The sequence below is a fragment of the Gossypium hirsutum genome, chromosome A08 (assembly GCF_007990345.1).
Source record: "Gossypium hirsutum isolate 1008001.06 chromosome A08, Gossypium_hirsutum_v2.1, whole genome shotgun sequence".
NCBI classification, from domain to species: domain Eukaryota; kingdom Viridiplantae; phylum Streptophyta; class Magnoliopsida; order Malvales; family Malvaceae; genus Gossypium; species Gossypium hirsutum.
In genome coordinates this window covers 7866733-7892210 of record NC_053431.1, presented here as the reverse complement: position 1 = coordinate 7892210, position 25478 = coordinate 7866733, and the positions used below count along the sequence as shown (strand labels likewise).

Here is a 25478-nt window from a genome sequence, read left to right as displayed (position 1 = left end):
TTAGAGATAGCGTGGAATTTTGTTATTAACATGGCCTTAGGAACAACGTAGTTGTGGACCACCTTTTCGTTAAAGACTTCGTTGTTGCATGCAAGCCAGAATTTTCAGAATATAAAAATGAACATGATTTCTTAATGACACCGGTGTATCATCTCTCTTTGTCGCTACAATGTTCCTTGTCCATGCCAAAGGTTAATGCATCGATATACGTGGTGCAATTATTGCCATCGTTAAAGATGAAATCATTCCTATTCTTCCATAAACTCCAGCATGTGACAACGAAAAAAAAATCCATTCACATCCCTCTGCTCCATGTAGCTTTCGCAAAATAATAGTCACGTATTGCATGAATATTTGTTCCAATATTGTTGCCACAGAGCATAGAACCAGCCTCATCCAACATCCCTCTTCTACAACGTTCTCCATGTGTTGGTGAACGTTTATTAAGCAATATGGAATTGCTTTACATGTTAAGGTTCATGAATCCTTTCAAATTTTATCCTTTGGAGCTGCTTATGAGTGTTAGCAATAGAAAAATGAGTCATTTGGTAACCATTTCCAAGACACTTTATCATCTACGGCTCTAACTGAAGATGGTAGCAACCCAGCAATTCGAAGCAACAAAATTTTGCGGAAGTTGACTTGCAAAACTAGTTAAATTCCAATATATCCATGACACTAACCTCCTCATTTACAGGATCCATGATGTTGGAGCGGGCCAATACTCGGGATCATCTCCCATTCCCTATGGACCGATATATCCCTTCAAGTACCTCTTTCCAAACACTAGAGAGAAACGAACACTTTGCCCGAGCTATATTATCTAAAGTTAATTAATTGACTATTTATAGTAGAATTTAATTAATGAATATTATTAGCACGTATTGAAATATTTATATTATTATTTCGGACAATATATATTTAATATGATCTTTTTCAAATTATAAATAAATATGATAAAATAAGGTACCTGCATGTAGGACAAAATTTGTTGACATGGGCGTGGACACTTTCAAATGACACATATGATAATTAAATAAAAATTAATTATATTTTATTAAATTATAAAACCTCAAATTTTCAATTAAAAACTTTATTCAAAATCTAAAATTAAAAAATAAAAAATCTATTCACTTTGTAAAATTATGTTATTTGTTAAAAAGATTTTTAAATACACCATTTTTAAAATTTTAAAAAATTGTTTGAAATTATAATTTTTGAATAATTACAAAATTTTTATTTATAAATTAAAAAGTTATCTAAAGTGAAATAGTTTATATTTAATATTTTAACTTCAACATTACAATAATTTATAATACTTACCAACAAGTACGTAGTTACATGCAATAGTAAAACACATTACACTCTCAATGGGATGACTCAAATTTAAATTTTAGATATGTCATTGTTAGGAGCAACCATGAACCCCGAACATGGACGTAAAACACACATGAAAAATATAAAAAATATTTAATTTCTATATTTTTCTAAAAAGTCAATATCAGTTCTATTTAAGAAATTAAAACCTTTACATTTATAAATATAATGATATAATTTTTGTTTATATTTTATTGGACTCTAGATTTTAAGCTCAATTCGTGGTGTTTTTATTCAAACTATAAATTCATATTTTTAAAATTTAATGTAAATTATGACTATTATATTTGTATTAGAGAATAGCTTTTACTTCTCTCATATTTTTTTTTCCAAGTATTTTCTTTCGTATTCAAATAAAATCTGCTTTTATTTATACCTTTTTATAATAAGCTTTTTAACTGGACTGGACATCATGATTTTTATTTTCTTTCAAAAATATTGTTTCATGTATATACATAGACATAATTTATGTTGTACACTATTAGCATCACTTTGTTTGGCTACAAATTATTTGATGCTTTTATTTTTATTTTATTTATCATTTACTTTTTCAGCATGTGATGGTTTCATTCAAGGGAAAGGATTAAGGCCAAGCAAAATGAGATAAGGATTCCAAACAAGGCACGAATGGAAAGGCAAAACAAGGTACATAAATAACAAAAACAACAAAGTAAAGGTTAACAAGAAGCCAAAAAAAAAAGAAGCTAAAGAAGGCATGGAGTCAATCCTTTTTAGTAGGTAAAGCCTTTTTAGTAGGTAAAGTTCAATGCATATATATTAATCACCATACAAGTCAGCAGCCATAGATAGTGTGTTAGATTGAGTGGGAAAGTAGAAGGATAGAAGAATAAATGAAAAACTGAAAAAAAAAATAAATTTTGAGGACGTTTGATAGGAAAGAAAACAAGAGAAAAAATAAAGAGAAATAATCATTTTTCTTTCTAATACTTTTAAGACAAATCATTTCAAATTGGAATATTAGAGAAGGGAATATGAGAGAGGGATTAATGGTCATTCAAAATTATGCATTAATTTTTTAAAGTATTAGTTTCTTTTCTTTCATTTTTTTTAATTTTACGAAGCAATAAATGGAAAAAAAATTAATTTTCTATCTTCCACTACAACCGTACCTATGAAAAGAAAAGATATATTTTTTTTATATTTCTACTCTTTTAATTTTTTTCTATTCTATTAAGTAAAACCTTAAAATCATGTCTGAGTTAATCTTAATCATCTCACAATATATTGAAAATGACATAATTTTTCTCCGAAAAAATTGTTACAACAATGAAAGTCCACAAACAAAAGAAGAAAGCTGATTAACACAACATTAAGCTCCAAAGAAAAAAAAACAACCTTCTCCTTTATCAAATCAACAGTAGATCATTACTAGATGTTTGGAGCCCATGCCCGTTCCATTGAGGAGGACGAGAGAGAGAGAGAGAGAGGGGGGGGGGGAGCAAGTGCATAGACGACACTAGAAGAAAAGGTAAATTTGAGAATTTTAATAATACAATTTATTAATGCATTTGTTTTTAGCAAAATGGGTGAATTTGATTACATTTTTAAATTTGCAATTATTTTGGATGATTTAACAATATTAAAATTTCAACATATTTTTTTCTATATCTCTATTAAAAACATTATCTAATATATTTATTTAATTTCATTTTAAAAATTACTGATGGCACTAAACAAAATATAAAGAATAAGATTAATCCCACAAGGATTAAATATAGAAAATTATGATTTTATTTAATCAAAAGGCGTCCATGACGTACGTCAATCTATAAAGAAAATCTATTTTGACTAAATATAAAAATAGAAACAATAAATAAATAAAAACAAAAATTGTAGTAAAATTAATAAAACGAATAGAAATGTTTTATGGTGATCTGTGTCCTCACCGCTAGAGGTGTGCATGGGCCGGGCTACTTGGCCCGGCCCGAAAGCTCGACCGAAAAATAGGAGGGTTCGGGTAAAAATATAGGCCTGAAATATGGGTTTGGGCAAAAAACCGAGGCCTGTTTAGAAAATGGGCCGGGCTCGGGTAAAATTTTTTTGGCCCGGGCCCGTCCCAGCCCGAATTATATAATAAATATATATTTTTTTATTTTTAATCATATTTATATTTTAATTTTAATTTTAATATAATCAATTTTTATTATATTTTTTAATTTGTGTATTGTTTTAAGAATTGTTTTAATATATTTTTTATTTGTTTCTTGTTTTAATATTTGTTTTTAATGTATTTGATTATTTAATATATTTTAAAATTTTTTATTTAATGAAATAAGTTAAAAAAAATTTAATATGGGTCGGGCCGGGCCGGGCTCGGGCTTAACAATTTTATTTCGGGCCAGGCTTGGGTAAATTTTTAGGCCCATATTTCGGGCCGAGCCGGGCCCAGCCCTAGAAAACGGGCCAAAATTTTTTAGTGGGCCCGGCCTGAACCCGACCCGGCCCGACCCATGTACACCTGTACTCACCGCCTCCTTCTTTCTGACTAATCTATATATAATAAAAATTATTATAAAATAGAACCAAAGTAAAAATAGTAATAATAATAAGTCCAAAAGAAGGGTTGGGATAAGTTAAGTTGGGGTTGAACCTAGTAATAATATTAATATATTTTAATTTCGTTCAACTTTAACCCGATTTAAAATATAAGTTTAAAATTTTGTTTAAATTTATTTATATTTATAAATGATTAATTTAAGATTATTTTGTGACTATCCGTATTATTTTTAAAATTTTAATAAATACATATTTATATTATTTTTAATTTAGTAATTAATAACTTTATATATTTTTTATATATTAAAATTATATATATAGTTGCCTTAACCATTTTTAATATTTATGACATAGTAGTAGTAGTATTATATATCAGTATAGATTTAACTTTTATGTGTTATAAATTACACAATATATAAAAATTACATAACATAAAATATTGCTTATAATAACCCAATTTTAGTCAGTGTCAAAAAATACAGTTTCGGAATCTAAATCTGTAAATTGAGTCAGTGAAATTATGAATAGAAGAATTTACATATTTAGTATGAAAAAAATATTAGCGAATGGTTAAGTAATTAAATCGAGAAAGTCATTAATTATAATTTAAGGACGAAATTGTAAAAATACAATTTCTATTAAATTTTAAATTAAAAAAATGCATGAGGATTTAATTAGCAATTATGCAAAGGACATAATGGTTATTTAACCATTTGTGTATCATGGATAGTGGAATATGTTGTCCATCCACACATTTTTAATTAAAGAAGGTAAATTATTAGATTTTAATTAAGTTGAAATTACATCACTAATCAAGGTATAAATAGCAAATGTGAGTGGAGAGATAAATCAGTCATATTTTCTCCCTTCTTGTGTCGTTCCTAACTATTGAAATAAAGAAATTGCTAAACCCTAGCCGAAATTGATTCAATATAAGTACGGTAACTATGTTCTTTCCATTATTTTTTTATGAATTCTTAATTATCCAAGATTAACATGTCTTGCCCATGTGTTGGAATTTTCAATTGTTGAAATTATTTCAAGTTGTCACTATGCAATTAAGGTTGAAAATGATGAATTGATGAATAATAAGTTTAGATAATGTTAAGATCGTGTTGGAAAGTATTGGAAATAGTTGGATTAAGTTAGGAATTAAGTTTAATTTTATAGTTAATTTATGACATTAGAGACTAAATTGAATAAATTGAAAGCTATTAGAAAATTATGTTATAAACCGAAAGTTTGGGGTTCCTTTCGAAAGAATGTGAAATTCAGATATAGAGACTAAAATGAATAAAATGCAAATTATTTTCAATTGTTGTGTTTACATGTGTTTGTCTGAAACTAATACTTACCATGTAGGCCCTTGAACTAGGAGTAGAAGTACTTTTTGTACGATAGATTAAAGAGCAAACTATTCATTTTTATTAAAAAAATCAATCTATTTCTATTGTTTAAAATTGGCTTCGCTGATAGAACAACCAGACAGTTACACGTGGCATGCTACATGTACTCATTTTGATGTATTGGCGGGGTGAAGTTAGTGGGTTGGTAGGGGCCTCGACTCTCCCCCCAAATAGAAAATTTCCCTTTTAGGCCTGCTTATAATTTATAAAATTTTAAATTAATAATGGTAAATTTGTACTTTGACCTCAAAAAATGATAAAATTTTGATTTAATCATTTAATAATTATAAAAATATAAGCTATTAAAATAGTAAAATTGTATTTTTACTGTTGTAAAAATATACAACTTAATTTCGACTCAAAAAAAATTTCTGGCTTCGATCCTTTGTACAAAGACCAATTTTAAGAGTAAAAATAAATGAAATTTTTAATAGAAAGATTAATTTACTTTTGGATCTAATATATAGAGACTATTTTATCCATTTGAAGATAAATTACAATCTGATTCTTGATATAAGGACCTCTATAATATTTTTACCCACAACAATATACTATAGAAATGAAGACTCATGCATGGTAATCCTGCATTATGAGAATCTAATGGCTAATTAATTCAATAAAATTAATTCGTGTATCATAAGAAAGAAACTGTGAATTAACTGTGTTTTCTATAAATATTCTCCTTCTTTTTTGTTTCAAAATAATAGTATATATTTATATTAAATACAATAATTGATGAAAATGCACTGAAAGTACATCCCATGAATTCCAGTCCAGTCTTTTCTGCTCCTGAGTTTCATCTATTAACTAACAAAAAACTGTTTGCCCCCCTTTAAAAGAAAAAAAAAAACAACCTAACAGAAAACTGTGCATCTCTTGGCACCACTTGGGAATTTGGATCCTGGGAAGAGGTTAAAATTTGAAGCAAGCGAAACCATGGCTGCATTTTACATCACATAATTAAAATCAGCGTCCCCAGTTCTCACACAATTATGCAAATGCCGACGACTTCCATTTCCAAGTACGGCCCACACTGCACCGTCAAGATAAAATCAGGCCAGTGTTTTTCCTAGTACCCTGTTACTTGATTTGATTAATGATCTTTACGCAAAAGGATAAAATAAAAAATAAAAATAACTCCGGTTGGCTTGGGATTTAATTATGTGTCACATGAGTGATGTTTTCAAGTGATAGCTCCTTGATTTGCGGGATTCTCCTGTTTTTCCGATGCCCATCTGCTTCCGCAGGATGTTAAATTCCAAGAAAACAGCCTTCCTTTCTTTAACTTGGCAGCATTTGCTTCATTTTAATTTAAGAAAAAGCTAATAATGTTTTACAAAGTTGCTATAATTGCTTTGAAAACTAATTAGTGTCTCTTTCAGCTTTGCCTTGGTCCACATCGAGAGGTCAGTTTTCTGCCACAATTTTTCCTTTCAGCTAACCCCTGAACTTGTCTGCAAAGTAAGTGAGTGGCCCCATTGCTTGCTAGTTTTTGGAGCTTTTCGCCATGCCTACCTTTTAGTTTAACTTTCTCCATCAGTATCATATTTACTCATCTATATCCATGGCTTGCTGCTGCATGTCTTCCTCATACAAGTCATTTCGTGATGGGAAATCTAAGTTGCTACTTGCTAGTTAAACGACGGTAAGTACACATATAATTATGAATTGTTCAGGTTTCTTGCCATGTAGGGCATTCATAAGATTGAGGCATCACATCTGTCCAAATTTCTAAGACCATTAATGGGTTTTTTCTAAATTTCTTATATTACCAAACTTCGACCTCCCTGCGCCTTCGATACATATGGATTTGAATTGATGATAGTTTGCTAATTGCTAGATATATATCTCAAGTGAAAGACAATAATTGTAGGGCCCAAAATGGACCTGCTGGCTTCTTGTTTATGATACCTTAATTAGCAAGTTAGAGTAACAATCATTTGTTGAATCAAATAGTAAAAAGTTTGATGTGACTTAAATATTTATGAGTTTGAATTTTATAGATGAAGTAAAAGGTACTAAGAGAACTTGCTCACTTTGTTTAGTTCTAAATTTAGCCATAGTCCAATTGTAACACCACCTATTTTCAGGGGAAAAAAAGCAAATTAGAGTGGAGGGGAGGGGCTTGGACCATTATGTGTGCATGAATATTGAATCATGGTGTGGTTAGGACCATTCTGTCAGTCCTTTTCGGGGAAGAAAACTAGCTTAATATTTTGTGTTCGGATTTGGGTTTAGGTCCATCTTATTTGCTTGCATTTGATCCTATTGGTTAGGATGAAAGAAATGGAGAGTGGGGAGAAAATGAAACATATAAATGATAGTCATATGCTAATCCCACTCTTCAAATTAAAGTGTAGAACAAAATTATAAGTCAGAACGCCTTTAGTATAGACATAGACGGCTTGCATTTAATTAATGTTAAAAAGATGTTAAGTAGATCATTAATAAATTATATCACTGACTATAAATTTATTTTTAACAATCATATAGGTAGTTGCAATTTGAATCAATAATTATACTCATTTTTATATTACAATATAATTTAAGTCAACTGTTAAGCATTACTAGCCCAAATTGGCACACTATTATATCCCTTTGCAAACCAATTAATAAGAGAACAGCCTTAGGAACTAAGCATAAGAGTCATATTGTAAAGAAACAAAAAAGCATAAGAGACAAAGGTATTAATCCCCTCATGAGGGCTCATCTCCATTACAAAGTTACTTTACATACTTAAATATTGGAGAGGGTCTTGAAGCATAAATTCTAATCCCTACTTAACTTACCTTTATTTTATAAAAACTTAGAGCATCTAAGTTTATCTCTAAGCCCAATCCATTATCAAATATGTATACACATATACCAAGAAAGAAAATAAGTACATATATTGTTCAATAAGAGAGTTTTATACAAAACAAATGTGGTAAAAAGATCAGTACAAGATAACTATATACTCAAGTAGAAGTCTGGTTGTTTTTAAATGTATTCAATTTTTTGCAATATTGGTATTGTTGAGGGACTTTTGACTTTTTTAGGAGAAATTTGTGATGTGTTATTCACCTAGAGTTAGTAAACTCCTCGATATGTCTAATATTATTTTCGATGGCGGGTTTTATCTCTCAACTTTGTAAATAGATTGGGCTCTTGGAGAAACGACTTGAAGAGATAACGAGTTCAACAGAGTGAGAGTAACTCGTAGGGTACTTGATAAAGTGAACCATTTGGCCTCTTTCACAAAAAAAGGCCAACTCAAGGAGTCTGTGTTTCATTTGTCAACAGTTGGCAGACCCTTCAATAGGTGGGTGTTGTCCTCAGTGGGAGTTTTCGTTGAGGGGAGGTTGACTTCGTCAAAAGAAGTTTGCAAAGTGTTATCCAACAGGAACCAATAAACCTCTCAACGAGTTGTTATTGTCCTCGGTGGGATTTTGTCTCCTAATTCTGCCGAGGGCACGAGAGCTTGATACCATGTTGGTGATGGGTTCACTGAGTGGAAGTGCCTCGCTAGGTGCTTGAATAGGAAGACCATGCATGTTGCTTATGGTTTGACTCCAACCATGCTCTACAACTAATAAGGCATTAGCGACTGAAAATACTACCACTTGAGCTAGAGTTGAGGGATTTCCAACTCCTCAAGAGAATTTTGAGAAGTGTTGTTCATCCAAAGTAAGTTGACCTTCAACACGTTTGATGTTGTCTCTGGTGGGGGGTTTTGTCCCCCATCTCTATCAAGAGCCTTAATACCTAAATAGGCGTCAAGGATGGGTTCACAAAGTAGGAGTGTGCCTTATCTACTAAGAAAATATCATATTTGTGCTTTTGTTAAGAGATTTTTAACTCCTTTGCAAAAAGTCTATAAAACGTCATCTGCTTAGAGTTAGTGGAGCCTTCAACATGTTTGATATTATTTTGATGGGGAGTTTTGTCTCTCAACTCCACACAAAGCCCTAAAGACTGTCTAAATATATAGTAAGTTCAATAGGGTGGAAGTGTCTCACCTACAAAGGAAATCTCTTTTGTTGAGAGATTTCCAAATCTGCTGAGAGAAGTCTATAACGTGTTGTTCATCCAAAGACAATAGAGCCCCATGTTTAATATTGTTTCTAATAGGAGCTTTATCTTGACTCTTTAGACACTCGAGTTTTTCATAGAATTTTCGTAAAGTTAAAAAACAAAAGGTCCGTTTGTTTACATATAAAATGTTTTATGGAAAATGTTTTCTGCATTGTCCTGTGTTTGTTTCACAGAAAATAGTTTGGTCAATCGAAAATGACTTACAGGTCAAGATAAAATAAGCCTTTTTTTCCTGTAAAATGACTTACCCTTTTGAAAAGCGTAAGTCATTTTCATAAAAAAATCATATAATTTTATTTTTATATAAAAATTAACTTAAATCAAGCTTAATATTATTATATTGATAATAATTTTTATTTTTATTTTTAAAAATATTTAAAATATTATATTTTTCAATATTATTAAACATAGATATTTAATTATTTATATTTAATCATATAATAAATTATTAATATAATAAATATAAATTATTATTTTAATAAACTATTTAATATTTCAATTTTATTTTAATAATAAATTTTAAAAATAATAAATTTAAATAATATGATTCACATATTATTGAAAATATTCAATATTAATATTTTAATAATAAATATTTATTACAATTATAAATATATTAATAATAAATGTTTTGTAGCATAAAGGTTAAAATATGTTATAAGTCTATATACACTTTAAAGATTTGTAATTTAGTTTTTGTACTTTTATTTTCAAGAATTTAGTCCCTTTACTTTTTCAATTTTGAAAATTAAGTCCAATTGTTGACATCGTTAATTTTATTGTCAATTTTGTTGATTTCACATTTTTAAATAAAAAATACTCACTCAGTAGTCATGTAATTAAAAAATGAAGTTGTAATGAATCTGAATTTAACATAATATTTTTAATATATGCAAAAACAATGTAAAATATAAAATTATAGATAAAAATAAATTTAATTAAACAATGAAAAAATAAGAAATTCTGAAATGTATGTTTGTTTAATTTAAAATAACTTTTATGAAGTATTTTTAAAAAATCTACCAAATAATAGAAAATATTTTATACAGATTCATTCAAACACTAAAAAATATTAGTTATTCTAAAAAAATAAATTATTTTCTAAAAATTATTTTTTAAAAATCATTTTCTGTAAAACAAATGAAACCAAAATCTCACAATAAATAATATCAAATATGTTTAGAAATTTATAGACTTCGAACAAATAATATTTCATATTATTTTTTAAAAAAAAGTTCAAAAACCACTCATTAAGTACATGTGATATATACCTATAAATCACTTGTACACTGGGATTTTGATTTGTTATCCTTGAAAGCTGAGCCTGATGATATTGATTTTGAAGTTGAGTGGGAATGAAAACCCATAAACCCTTCCAGATGATCCAAAGATATGCAGACAATCGCTTTCACCGATCCAAAGAGCAAGTAGCATCTGAATAAATTAATTTCCCTCATTTTCCTTGTATTTTATCGACTGTCCCCTTAAAAATAAAATAAAAATAAAAACTAATAATGACGTCAAATATGGACGTGAACAGTGAGTTCCAATTATGGTATTGTATTTGTGGGGGCTTCCCATTGCAGTGCAATCAATATTCTCCATTATCCAATCGAGGTCAGGTCCTCAACTGTCACCTTCACAAGCATTATTATATTTATATATATTGTCCGCTTTATAGCAGGTAGCTTTCTGCCCTTTCTCTACCAATCACATTAATTACTTTGCTAAACACATTATACTTTCTCAAATCTAATGATCTATAAATGAGAGAGCCAAAAAGATTTTTTCTTTTCAATAACCTAGTGAACTGTGCATTAATATCCCTTTATACTGTTAGTATATAGTACACTATAGCATATATGAAGATAACATTCAACTTATATCAATATCTTGATCAATACAGGATAATGAAAGTAGACTTATAAAAAGGTCATGAAAATGAAGCATGAGCAGGCAGGCTGGTACATATACTTTTGGGGAATCTTGGGATATTTGATTAATAAATTAACAAATAAAATAAAATTATGGCCGCAGACTGTTATTCTATGATGAGATGAGTCAAGAGTTATGGGCAAAGATTACAATATACTTTCAGGAAATTAAGTTGAAAGGGAATGTTAGATTGTTAATATATACTCGTATCGTATGTGCATATATGTAGCATCCATTGGTAGTAATTAACAAGAAGCTAAAGACTCTAAGACTAAGGGCTTTTTTGGATTCGACTGCACCTATGTTGTGTGTTTACAGCACTTTTACAATTCAATTTCATCGCAGTCAGTATTCGGATAACACCCCAGTTACTACATTGGTATAAAGTTTTCAACTCAGCATTTCTTCCAATTTTGCCCAGATATTTTCACTTCTTGTTTTCTTTTTACTGTGCAATTATACTGCCCTTATTTCAACAATTTTTTAGTAAATATATTTAGATAAATTTTATAATAAATTTTTAAATAATTTATTATAAAATAAATAAAGTAAATGATATGTATTGATAATTTTATTAAGTAAAGCTAAGATTTTTTAATACTACAACTATTGTAAACTATTCATAAAAAATACTATATCCTATTATGGTCCCCTTCATTTTCTAAAGTTTTAAGTTATTTACTTTTATTTTATTAATATAAATATAATCTAGTAAAATTTAATTATATTATATTAATATAAATATGGTTTTATTATATATGAATATATATTTTAGTTTAATGTCCATAATGGTCAATTTTTTATTTTTATCTCATCGTTACAGCTGCGTTTGAATTCAAACACACTCCATCATTATTTTTAATCTTATTATCATCGCTAATTTTAATCTCATCGAAAATAAACTCACCGTCCATCCAAAAATAGATGGTAGTGTGTATATATACATATATTTGTCACTACCTAATAGTATTAATGCAATTAAAGATATAAAGATATATTCATTAAAAACAAAAAAAAATATTTGTGAATATTCAATTAATATTTTAAGTGGATTTGGATAATATTTATATTTAAATTAAATGTTTTAATTATCATCTGAAATAAATTTCATTTAAGCATATTTGAACTTATATTTTCTTTGTTGTTGCATTGACAATAATGTCAACTGAACTAAAGCTCAATCAGTTATTTAATAATAATAATAACAATAATAATAATAAATTTAGCCCTTTATGCTTATATATTTTAAAATTTTGGCTCTTATATTCTTTTTTTAACTAAATTTGATCTTCAATTTTTTTAAAAAGAGTTGAATTTAACTATCAACATTTAAAAAAAGTCGAAAACTATTTTTTAAAAGGAAATACTGACTAAAACATTAAAATTTTAAATATAGCAGTGTGCATGACAATCCTATGTACTCCATGCTATTTTTTTTAGTTTTTGTGAACATTTTATATTTTATATTTTTGATTTTTTTTATTTTATAAATATTTTTATAACTTTTAAATTATTTATCAACATGTCATATAAGATAGTTAGTGTCGCATTAATATAAAGTACACATAGATTGGCATATAAGTTGTCGCAGCAACATTATTTAAAAATAATGTTGTAGTCCACATTTTCATTACAAAAAGTGATTTGATACATTTTTAAAAGTTGATGAGCCAACCGTGAGGTGTGGTGTGGTGGTTGTTGTCACACCTCAGGTCTAGCGGGTCTAAGATTAATGTGTATAGTAGTAAAATAATCTGTCTGGCGAAGTATAGTATGCCCAAGTGCTTATTTTGGTGTATACGTATGGACGTGTAGTAACCACCATATAGGTAGGTAAAGATTTTATTTCAGGATATTTTGCTATTCAAAAGAGAAGATTGTGTTAAGTGAAAATGGTAAGTATGGTATGAGTTATCGCCAAATGTATAATACACCTTATTTGTCTGAAGTACTGTGCTAGTTAGGTTGTAAAGTAACTTGGTTAAGAATCAATTGGATAGATTAGTATGATATTTGTAAATGTAAGGTACTTATTTATATTTCTCTCGGAAACTGTAAACCAATAAGAAAACAAATTCTGAAATGTGTAACACTTGTTAAGTTCCAATCAGTAGGATGGGTTATATTTATATGTGTGAGAAGGATTCTGAGAAATGTTCTTCTTCTTCTTCCTTGAAGAGTACTTTTTGATTCTTTTTCTTAAGTCTAATTGTATCTTTTTCTCGTTAAGCTGAAAGCTATGGTTCTTAGCTAATGAGTGGTTATTCCATCTCCGTGTAAGTATTACAGCTCTGCATGTCAGGTTCTGAATGAGAAAGTCAGTATGTGGAATTTGAATAGTAAGTTGTAAGTATAAGGTTTTGCATAGAGTTATCAGTGATTAAGATGATAGTAATTTGCATGTAAATGAGTTTTAATCGTGGTCCTAGGTTTTTAAGCAGTTGTTGCTACTAGTTCAAGAAGGATGTCTAAGTCTGGAGCTTAGAATTGTAATAGGTGAGTATCAGGTGAGTCTCTACCCTGACTTTTTTATGTAAGTTATTCAAGTAGAAGTACATATAGAAGATGATGATATGTATAAAGTTCTATTGAGAAGAATGTTGATTGGCAAGTTTAGGCAAAGTTAGAGATACAAAAAGTATGAGTCAGTCAAAAATGTGAATAAATCTGGGCAAGTAAATGCTGAGAAATGTCCCTTTGTGAAGCCTCTGCACTACAAGAAAATAGGCTTTTAGCGGTGCTTTTTTTAGCCTTTAGCGGCGCTTTTAAGCGTCACCAAAACTTTTAGCGGCGCTTTTTCTACAAATGCCGCTAATTTTGGCAGATTTGCAATATTTTTTTTCACCAATATCTAGCCCTTCCTGCATTAAAATCCAACCAAATACAATAAATATAGTATAAAATACAGCCAAAAACAGCAAATTTAGCATAAAAAATACAACCAAAAACATTAATTCTAAATGAAACTTCAAATTTAACTAAAGATATATGATATAATTAATAAATAAAGTATAATTTTAAATATTCTTACAATAATGTTAAACGTGACAAAGTTAAAAACATTCTTACAACGAGAAAACTAATGTCTAAGATGGCGGCTTTTGTAATTGCTGAAACATCTGCATCATCTGCTGAAGCTGTAGCTGGAGGTCATCGTACTTTTTGCTCTGTTCTGCTACCATCGCTCGTGCCTCTGCCTCTCTCGCTGCAGCCGCTGCCTCCCTCTCTGCTGCCTCTGCTCTAAGTTGTTGCTGGAGTTCTTCATATTTTCGTTGAACCTCGGCAATTTGCTCAACCGTGTTCGCTTGCATCTGAGCTATCTGGTCTCTTAACCTCTGAACTTCAGCTTGAGCTTGACTTCCGGAAGGCATGTATTGCTGGGAGCCGAATCCAAAATATTGGGTCGGGGTAACACCAGATCCTTGAAATCGAACCCGACCGTACCTTTCAGGACCCAAAACTTCAGTGATAATTCTGTTATCAATGTTCTCAAGATTAACAGAACTATCACTCGAAGCAATCGCTTCATATTCCTCCTTCTTCTCCTTTAGTTTCTCCTAAAAAATCAATTAAAGAGTTAGAAACGAAATATATAATAAAAAGAAATGCAACATAACTTAACATTTTTTAAAACTACTAATGATGAATTGAATTAAACAATTATAATTAAAGATTATAAATATTTAGAATAAATCAAATATTATTAAGTGAATATACCATAATTTCTCCAGCTTCGGATGTCATAGGAGATCCATCTTTCTTCCAATGCGTAATCTCAAAAAGCTGAAGGCGTCCAACTTTTTGTCCGGATTTGACTTCCTACAATATAGTAGTAAGAATATTATTTAATAATAGAAAGTTATTAATATTTGAAAGAATTAATAAATTCATAATACCTCGGCCTCAGCTACAGAAGCAAAACTTCTCGACCCTGCCGTGTGCGTGAATTTTTGTTTTTGCCTGCTGCTTGTTCCAACTCGCTCACGGTCCTACATAATAAAATTATTATTACGTATATAGTAAACACTATATATAAGAGTTTGGAAATACGCAATACCTCTCCTTTCTTTGAATTCCAAAATCTAACCGCATCTTCCCATTGATACCTCAGCATTCCTGGCGGAACATTTCTCAGTTTTTCCTCGAGGCTTATGTCTTTCTTAAAATATTGTTTCTTTAAAGTGCTTTTATTGTCTCTCCATCTTTTACCTAATGCCTTCTTGATATAATCATCAGAGACTTCTAAAGCAAATCTCTCCTAAAAAAACATAAGTTTAGAATGTAAATATAAATGAAACCTAAACCAAAGTATTATAAATTGCATTCACATTTTGTTACCTTAATATTAGCGAGAGCCTGGTTTTTGTTGCTATCAGGCATGTGATGCCATGATTCGTAGTTGATAGGCAACATATTTGCATTTCGTGCTAAAATGCCCAAATAGCCTGCTAAAAGTCGAGCTTCAGATCCAACAGGCTGACCATGAGTATTTCTACTTACTTTAACACGCTCGACAGGATCTAAGTCGTATAAATCTCTAAGCAGCGTATGTCCTCAAACTCTGCGCTTCCAACCACTTTCAGCTGAAAAATGATATACTATTATTATATTAAAATTGACAAATAATTCAATAATAAAAGTCAACACATGTAAAATGAACATAACATTACTTTGAAATTCTTTAGGCTCATCAAGTGTCTCTGGCACATTCGAAGATCCAACAACTGTCTGCTGTTCACTATTTCCTTCTTCCGAATTTGGAGTATTCTGGACAATACTTAAATCTCGTAATCTTCTTCTACGCATTTTTCCTGCAATACACATAAAATAGTTAAAGTTTTAGTAACAAAATACAACAATAGTAGTACTTATAAAATAGTTAAATTATATAACATGACAAAGATTAAAATTATAATATTACATATAATTAAAAAATCGTAAAATCTTACTACATCATTATTCGTAAATATCTTCATCCACATCATATCGAACCTATTGATGTTGTGTACTAGTACTAGGGATATTTTCATCTAAGTTTTGTTCTGAAAAAGGTAATGTTTCTGATCTTTCGACGATGTCATCTCTACTTCCATTACCCATGTCAAACAAGTCTCTAGGGGTGTTCTGGAGTACAACATACCAACCCTCATCAGTTGGATCTTTCGAATAAAAAACTTGTTTCACTTGAGAGGAAAATACATATGGCTCGTCCATCAATTGTTGTCCAGTGTGAATCAAACGAGAGAAATTCAATATTGTAAAACCAAATTGATCTTCTTTAATTCCTCGAGCAGTATTAACATCAGCCCAATCACACCGAAATAAGACAACTTTCCATCTGCCATAGTAATCCAACTCAATAATGTCGATAAGAAGTCCGTAATACTCCACATTACCCTCAATCGGATTACTGTCCCTAGCACTAGTATAACTTGTAATTGAAGAATTAACAACAACTCCACAATTTTGAGTTTTCCTCATTCTCTCACGATACTTTGTATGAAATCTGTATCCATTGATGAGGAAGGCACTATATCTTTTTATTACTCTGTTCGGACCTTGGGAAAGCCATTTAACTTCGTCATTGACGTCCTTTCCACTCCAAACCTATTGAATCGAAAGTAAATTGAATAATTAACTAAATTTCGCAATTATATGTAACTTATTAACTTTAGTTACATACCGTTTGACGTAACCATTCATGAAAAGATTCCGTGAATAACTTATTAATCTCTCGATGTTGCAATCTTCGAGAGCGTGCATGACATCTCAAAATTTGTCTGTACTCACTATGTTAAAAACAATTGTAATTGGTTAGAAGATAAACAAATCAAAACGACGAATATGTGAGGAAATTTAGAACTTACTTGCGTAACAATTCAACTAAATTGTGGTGAAAAAGTACATATCGATGTGCTTGTATCCACGATATATCATCTAATTCTGCAATTTCAACTTTGCCGATTGGTTTTCCATAACTTTGGAATAAATAAGTTTCGGCGAAGTTATGATCATTGAGCCCAACATTTCTATTTGGTCTATTCAATCGTGTTTCAACATCTTCTAAATATCTAGAACAGAATGTCATGCACTCATCTGCCAAGTAGCCTTCAGCAATTGATCCTTCTGGATAACGCTTATTGCGACAATAAGATTTCAATTTGCTTAGGAACCTAAACACGATATACAATATTTATCAAAAGTTAAATAAATACTTGACAAATAAATTAGCACCTTTCTATAGGATACATATATCGATAAAAAATCGGTCCACCAAGTATTGCTTCGTGAGGGGGATGGATTACCAAGTGCACCATAATAATGAAGAAGGAAGGTGGAAAGATCTTCTCCAAATTGCATAAAGTCAAAGCAGCTCGATCTTGTACTTTCTTAAGTTCTTCAGCATCCAAAACTTTGCCACAAATAGCTTTCATTATATTGGATAATTCAATTATACAGGACGTCACATTTTTTGACATGCAGCACTTTAAAGCAACTGGGAGTAAATTTTGCATCAAGATGTGGTAATCATGTGATTTTAATGAATATAATCTTCGATCTTTAAGACTCACACATCGAGATATATTTGACGCATACGCATCTGGGACCTTTATATCCTTCAACACCATACAAAACACCTCTTTCTCTTCCTTTGACATTGAAAAAATAGAAGGCGGCAACCAATATTTCCCATTCGGAAGTACTTGAGGATGAAGATCACGCCGAATTCTCATGTCAACTAAATCAAGTCGACTCTGAAGATTGTCTTTTGATTTTCCATTGACATTCAAAATTGTCCCAATTATGTTCTCGTAGACATTCTTCTCAATATGCATGACATCAAGATTGTGGCGTAAAATGTTATGCTCCCAATAAGGCAACTAAAAAAAATGCTTCTTTTTTTCCACAAGTCTGCCTCATTAGGATCATCCTCTTCGTCAGATTCATCATTAGATTCATCCCTCGATCTTCTCTTTGATTGCGTGTTAGGTGGTTGATTCATCTTCCCGTAACTAAAGTTGATATCTTTTAACATAAACAAGATTTCAGATCCAACGGTCTGCTCAGGAGCTCCTCTGTACTCTTCAGTACCGTCAAATAGAGTCATCTGAAATCTAAATTTATGATTTTCATCTAACCACCGACGATGGCCCATGTAAGAGAACTTCTTCCCATTATACAACCACTTCGAACAAGTTTGCGCAGCACAACAAGGACAGGCATAACGTCCTTTAGTACTCCAACCCGATAAATTAGCATAAGCCGGGAAATCATTAATTGTCCATAATAAAGCTGCACGTAAATAAAAGTTCTCCTTTCTGAATACATCATATGTCTCAACACCCGACCATAATTGTTTTAACTCTTCAATAAGTGGCTGCAAATAGATGTCAACATCATTTCCGGGACCTTTCTCTCCAGGAATAATCATTGATAAAATAAACGAAGATTGCTTCATGCAAATCCATGGAGGCAAATTGTAAGAAACAAGCACCACAGGCGAAGTACTGTACGAAGTACCCATGATTTTAAATGGATTAAAGCCGTCAGCTACTAGCCCAAGCCTCACATTTCGAGGAACGCTTGCAAAGCTTGGAAATTTCATGTCAAATGATTTCCAAGCTAAAGAATCCGCAGGATGTCTTAATAATCCATCATCGGTCCGTTGATCATTATGCCACCTCATAGATTCGGCCGTCTTTGACGACATGAAAAGCCTTTGAAGTCTTGGTATTAGGGGAAAGTATCGCAAAACCTTGACTGGCTTCTTTCTTAACTGTGCCCCATATTCATCCGCATTCACATCTTCTGTATTCCTATTCATCCAACGAGACTTGCCGCAAACATTACAACACTGTTGGTTCTTCTGATCACGCTAGTACAACATGCAGTCATTTGAGAAACTATGAATTTTATCGTACCCAAGGCCCAAATATTTTATTAGTCTCTTCATATCTTGACAAGATTGGGGGATTTTTGGAAATGGAAACATCTCTTTCAGAAACTCTAGCAGCATTGTAAAAGAGTTTCCAGTCCACCCCCCAAACATTTTAAGTGAAATAGACGAATGCAGAAGGACAATTTCGAATATTTTGATCCCTCATAAAGTTCTTCGTTCATTTCATTAAGTAAATTGTAGAACTTCGCCGCTTCTTTATTTGGCTCCTCATAAGGTGCACTTGTTCCCGTTTCGCCAAAAACATTCCCACCAATATTACAGTCATTGGATGCAATAAAGTCAGGTGGAAACGATTGCTCACTATGACTGTGCATATTAAATGCATCCCGCAACATACCTTCCATGTCATCTTGTCTAACATTCTGATGGTAAGCAGTACCAGGATAAGTCAGATTAATCGTTGAAGAAGTTCCACTAGATGTACACTCTCCATGAAAAATCCATTTTTTATACCCCCGAATAAAGCCATCAACAATTAGATGTTCATAGACAACTTCACGAAAATGCCAATTGATATTGCCACACTTCTTACACAGGCAAATAATCATTTTCTCTTGGCTTGCATTTTGAAATGCAAAATTTAGAAAAGTTTGTACTCCATTTCGATAGGCATTGCTTACCCTTGAAAAATTCATCCAACTCCAATCCATTTTGTAGTTCTTGAATTCTAAAGTTAACAATCAATTACGGTTATTAAAATAGATAATACATATCAAGTATCAAGTATCTAATGGATGTAAACTACTTCAGGTAAGTTGCGGGATTTTCAAGTGCATATTTATGTATTACGTAAGTTAAGTAAGTTTTGTATGTTATGCAAGTTATGATATGATATAAATTTATATAAGGTATGTATTATGTAAGTTTTGTAAGTTATTGTATGATATATATTATTTATGTATTATGTAAGTCTTGTAAGTTATTATATGATATATATTTATGTATTATGTAAGTTTTGTAAGTTATATAAGTTATTATATGATATATATTTATGTATTATGTAAGTTTTGCAAGTTATTATATGATATATATTTATGTATTATGTTAGTTTTGTAAATTATTATATGATATATATTTAACATTAAGATAAATATTATTTCCCTTTAAAAAACTATTCTAATTAAATAATATTTAAATAAATTAATTCAAATTATTTGTGATAATTTTTAATTGAATATAAAAAACAAATTAAATATTATTATTTAATATAAATAAACTAAAACAGTAGACATATATGAAAGTGTAAGAAGGAATGAAATGTGTTGCAATTTGGCAATGGTTTGAGGGATGGGAGAAAAGAAATAGCATTTTATAATTCAAAATATAAATAAATTATATTTAGAGTGGAATAACTTAGGAGGTATTCAATTTTCTTTGTTTCTTTAATTTAAATTAGTTTTTCATAAAATAGTTTGATTTGTAATAGATAACAAAAGAAACAGCATTTTATTATTCAAGGTAAAATAATATTATTTAATTAATTTGTAATAGATAACACAAGAAAGAGTTAATTTGATGGGAAAAAAATGCTATCAAATTGATTACTGAAGCATTAATTAACAAAGGCATATATTAAATGATTTCATTTTTGGGGTCTTAGAAAATTGTTTCTTTTTACCAGTTAATACGTATTTTGAAAGATATAGGCAAAATTTCTACTATTTAATCGAAAATATTCTTTATTTAATATTTGTTATATTCAATACTCATTTAATATTAAAATTACTTGTTTTATATTTAAATTATTATTAACACAACCAATCGATTAAAGCTCACCAATTTAATGTCTGGTCCAATTACTAAAACATTACAATATAACTAATCCGCTTTTAAACCTTTTATTAATTTCTATTAAAGTTATCAATATAATTGTATTTAGTTTATATTTCTATCATAACGACCTAAAATATTATATTTTTTTTACCATCAAAATATTATCTATATTAATATGAATTGAAAGATTGAAAGTTGATTTACAGAAAATAAATATTTAAAACAGTTGTCGTAATTCCAACTTTTACATGCATTATATAAAAGAATGAAATATAAAAGATCTATCGATGTAAAAGAAATATTTTCATAATTATTTATTTAGCTAAATAAATATAAAAACAAAAACAAAAAATCAAATTCTGCATAAAATGCTCTGTAATTTAAAGCCCATAGAAGCAAAACTCGGTTATGAAAATGATCAAGGGTAGAGAAGCAAATATATGAGAAGTCCAAAGTCGGATCGATTGAAACAGATAGAACAACGGAAGAAAGAAATATATATAAATATATATAAATCGTAATCAATATAATAAAGAAAAAATAATAACCTGAGATCGTGCTCTCTGAAGTTCTTGTTCAAGTTGAGTTATCTTTATTCTACTCGACTATAGCTGTTGAACATATGCCTGTTACAGAATCACATACCAGAGGTAACTGTTAGACAAACATTTGACAAAGTAAGCACCACAACAAGAAAAACAACTTTGTTAGATTGATAAATAAGAGAATTAAAAATTATAAATAACCAAAACATATTCATAAATTTGGATTTTACAAACTGAACAAAACTCAAAAATAAAAAAATGTCAACCATAATAAAATCTTAAAGAAATCTACACATTAAACTACATCTAGTGATATCAAAATCAACCTTACCCATATTCCATGTTAAATTCTGTTTACTGAAAACCAAAAATATGTATTGGAGAGCAGTATATTCTTCTTATCACACAAGTCACTAGCAGAATATCCCTTCGGACCTTTCTTTCTGGAATCATTAAAGAATAGGATCTAAGAACTACCTTTTTTACTTTTATATAATGGAACTTTCATGTTAAGGTTCAACTCTCAAAAAATGTATTCACTATAAAACTTAAAAGTCATGGAGGAAAACCAACATAAACCAATCCCCTAAGTGTTATAACTAGCTGGTTTAACTTGATCGGGATTGATTCTTCCTCTCAAAGTTGTTATGGAACAGGCACTCTATCATGCCATACTCCACCCCATTATTTCTCCAAAAGAATGCAACTAAAGTAATCCTAGTAAATACATTTCAAACATAAAGTGGGTAGTTTCAGGTTATTTATCTTACTGGACCAGGTACTGCATGCCTAAAATAAGACTACTAAAATATTTTACAATAGTACAAAGTAGCCAAAAAGCTATAGCATCGAACATAATTTATCAACATGCATACGAATATGTTAAAATTATATCTATTTAAATAGAACGGTTAATTCCCAATATTAATTCCACCAATTATTACCAAAGGATAATTTCATGTCTCGAACTACAAACAACAAAAAATTGAAGCTTACCGTCGTCCAACGGTAATGGAGTTCTGTCTGGGTATTTTACCCTAACTCTTGCTCTGCAAAACTTTTCTCTGTAAAATGCCAATCAAACCACAAATTAATAGAACCCAATCAAACAATTATACGCAAATGCAAATTAATAGAACCCAATAAAACCACACAATAAATCGAAGCTTACTATCATCCAAAAGTAATGGATTTTTTTTTGGTTTTTTACCCTAACTCTTGCAGCCTCTGCGAGACTTTTCTCTGTAAAAAGACAAAAACAAATTAACAAAGGCAACCAAAAAATAGCTAAATCAACAACAAAAACTAATACTAATACAAAATATCGGTAAATACTTAACTTCAACTATTTTCTTCAACCCGAAACCCAACTTCTGAAACCCTTGCCCTTTCTTAATTCGATTTTCTATAGATGGGATTATGGGGTATTGACTGGAAGGTTGGTGGAAGGGGCGAATCTTATGGATTTCAAATCGGGGAAAAATCGTTAGGGATTTGGGATGTTGAATTCGGGAATGGGTGATAAAACTGGGGAAAAATGGGGAAATGATAGATGAGATTACAGGGAATTGACTGGAAGGCGGGTGGAAGGGGTGAATCTTCGGGATTTCAAATCGGGGAAAATTAGTTAGGGATTTAAGGATTTAGGATGAGGAAGAAGGGAGAAATAGAACTGGGGAAAAATAGGGGAAACGCTGTAGCCTAAATGACGGAAAAGTAAAGAGGGATAAAAGTAATGTGTTAAACGACGAAGTTTTGAACAAAATAATTTAACATTAGCGGCGTTTATAACCTAGTGCCGCTAAAAACCACCTATTGTGGCGTTTAGCCTCAAAACGCCACTAATAATATAATAAAATGACGCCGTTTTTGTTTTAACCGAAATCACCTTTAGCGGCGTTTATACCTTAGCGCCGCTAAAACGCACCTATTGTGGCGTTTAGCCCCAAAATGCCACTAATATATAACAAAACGAAGTCGTTTTTGTTTTAACCAAAATCACCTTTAGCGGCGTTTATAGCCTAGCGCCGCTAAAAACGCACCTATTACGGCGTTTTGCGCAAAACGCCACTAACAAATCCAATAAAACGGCTCCGTTTTGTTTAATACATAATGATATTTTGCGGCGTTTTTATAAAAAACGCCACTATATCAAACCTTTTGTGGCGTTTTCTAAATAAACGTCGCTAATGCCTTTTAAAATTAATACTATTTAATATATAAATTAAAAACAATATAAATTAAAAAACAATCACTTATATACCCAGAAAAATTTAAAATTATTTTAAATAATAGTATTTTAATTTTTTTTATTTAAATAAATAAATTTTTAAAATTTAACTAATATTTCAAAGAATTACATAAAATTTGAAAATTTGAAAACTTGAAAATTTTTTAAAATTTTAATTCTTTAAAATTTGAAATTATTTAATATATAGATTAAAAAATAATCAGTTGTATACCCAAATAAACTTTAAAATTATTTTAAATAGTAGTATTTTAATTTTTTAACATATATTTTTCACACTAATTACCCTAAACCCCTAACCCATGTCCCTTAACCCTAAAACCCTTAACACCTAAATCTTAAACCCTAAACCCCAAACCCTAAGCCATAAAACATAAACCTTAAACTTCTACCCATTAATCTCTTATCCTTACCCCTTTATCATCTAAACTTTAAACGATTAAAGTTTAGCATATATTTTTATAATTTTGAAATGATTAAATAAAAAATTTTCCACTATTCAAAGGGATGAAGTTCAATTTTACCTTTAAATTTTTTCAAAATTTCAAAAAACCGAAATGGAAAATTTTTCATTTTTAGAGGAGCAGATACCCTTTCAACCCCCTACTTATGCCCCTAAATATATATTAATTATAAGGTTTAGGATTTAATTAGTGAATATGATTCACTTGAGATTAACATACTATATACCCATGGCCATTAAACCTTAAACCATAAAACCCTAGACCATAGACCTTAAACCCTAAACCCAAAAATAAATGTAATCAATATTAAGTATTGTTTCCATAGTTTATTATGAACATAAACTGGTTTAGGATTTTAGGGGTAATAGTTTAGTGTTTATGGGTTTACTGTTTTAGGGGTTATAGATTAGTGTTTATGATTTTTTGAGGGGTTAGGACTTTAGGGGTTATGTGAGACTTTTAGTGGCGTTTTGACCACAAACGCCACTATTGATCCTGTTTTTAGCGGCGTTTTATCAAAAGCGCCGCTAATGCTCTGATTTTTAGCGGCGTTTTACCAAAAGTCCCGCTAATGCTCCGTTTTTAGCAGCGTTTTACCAAAAGCGCCGCTAATGCTCTATTTTTTAGCGGCGTTTTACCAAAAGCGCCGCTAATGCTCTATTTTTAGCGGCATTTTGGATAAAACGCCGCTATTGCTCTGTGTTTTACAATTTCTGCGGCGTTTTTTGATAAAACGCCGCTAAAAACGCCGCTAAAGCCCTATTTTCTTGTAGTGCTGGTAGGGCAATTATATTGCTAACTAGATTAACAAATCACGATATGAAATCAAGTGTAAGACCATGAGGTTAAGACCCATGGTGTCATATAATATAAGAACACTCATGGTGTAGCCTCCAATAAGTTGAAGATTGGATTGGCAAATCACAATACATGAATGTGTATAAGTCCATGTGGCTGAAGCCCAATGTAAGATTTGTCTTTATGTATGTTCATGGTGTAGGATTCGATAATGTGTAAATCGAATTGACAGATCACGATGCATGAAATTATGTATAAGTCCATGAGGGAGAAACCTATGACACCTTCTGTGAGAGTCTATCGGGACAATAAGTACGTGAATCTGTATGATGCCTTTATGGCGTATTCTATTTGGCCCCTGTGGCAAACTTTGCAAAGTCT

At 30.4% G+C, this 25478-nt stretch overlaps 1 protein-coding gene across 5 annotated transcripts; it reads right to left on the bottom strand.

Moving 5' to 3' along the window:
• Window positions 1–15204: 15204 nt before the first annotated feature.
• LOC107950579 (uncharacterized) lies at window positions 15205–23290 on the bottom strand. Of its 5 annotated transcripts, XR_001698118.2 has the most exons (8): window positions 22928–23290; window positions 22759–22829; window positions 22584–22651; window positions 21591–21668; window positions 15980–16120; window positions 15648–15892; window positions 15367–15567; window positions 15205–15298 (listed from the first exon to the last, which is right to left on the bottom strand). XR_001698118.2 is itself a non-coding variant. In XM_041075794.1 (5 exons), the coding sequence occupies exons 1-3, from the start codon at window positions 17395–17397 to the stop codon at window positions 16302–16304; spliced, it is 942 nt and encodes a 313-aa protein (XP_040931728.1). In that variant the 5' UTR covers window positions 17398–19657; the 3' UTR covers window positions 15676–15892; window positions 15980–16120; window positions 16259–16301. The 5 variants fall into 5 exon arrangements, 1 of the variants encoding a protein (XP_040931728.1); XR_001698117.2 differs by having other exon boundaries at window positions 22759–23290; XR_005900086.1 differs by lacking the exons at window positions 21591–21668; window positions 22584–22651; window positions 22759–22829; window positions 22928–23290 and adding exons at window positions 16259–16916; window positions 16993–17140.
• Window positions 23291–25478: the final 2188 nt, after the last annotated feature.

Bases quoted from the DNA above. Each gene is read 5' to 3' on its own strand.
- LOC107950579 (XM_041075794.1), bottom strand. From the start codon at position 17,397: ATGACATTCTGTTCTAGATATTTAGAAGATGTTGAAACACGATTGAAT. The intron at 17,099-17,176 runs GTAAGTTCTAAA...TTTTTAACATAG, and splicing joins TTAGTTGAATTGTTACGCAA to TGAGTACAGACAAATTTTGA. The intron at 16,917-16,992 runs GTATGTAACTAA...TCGATTCAATAG, and splicing joins ATGAATGGTTACGTCAAACG to GTTTGGAGTGGAAAGGACGT.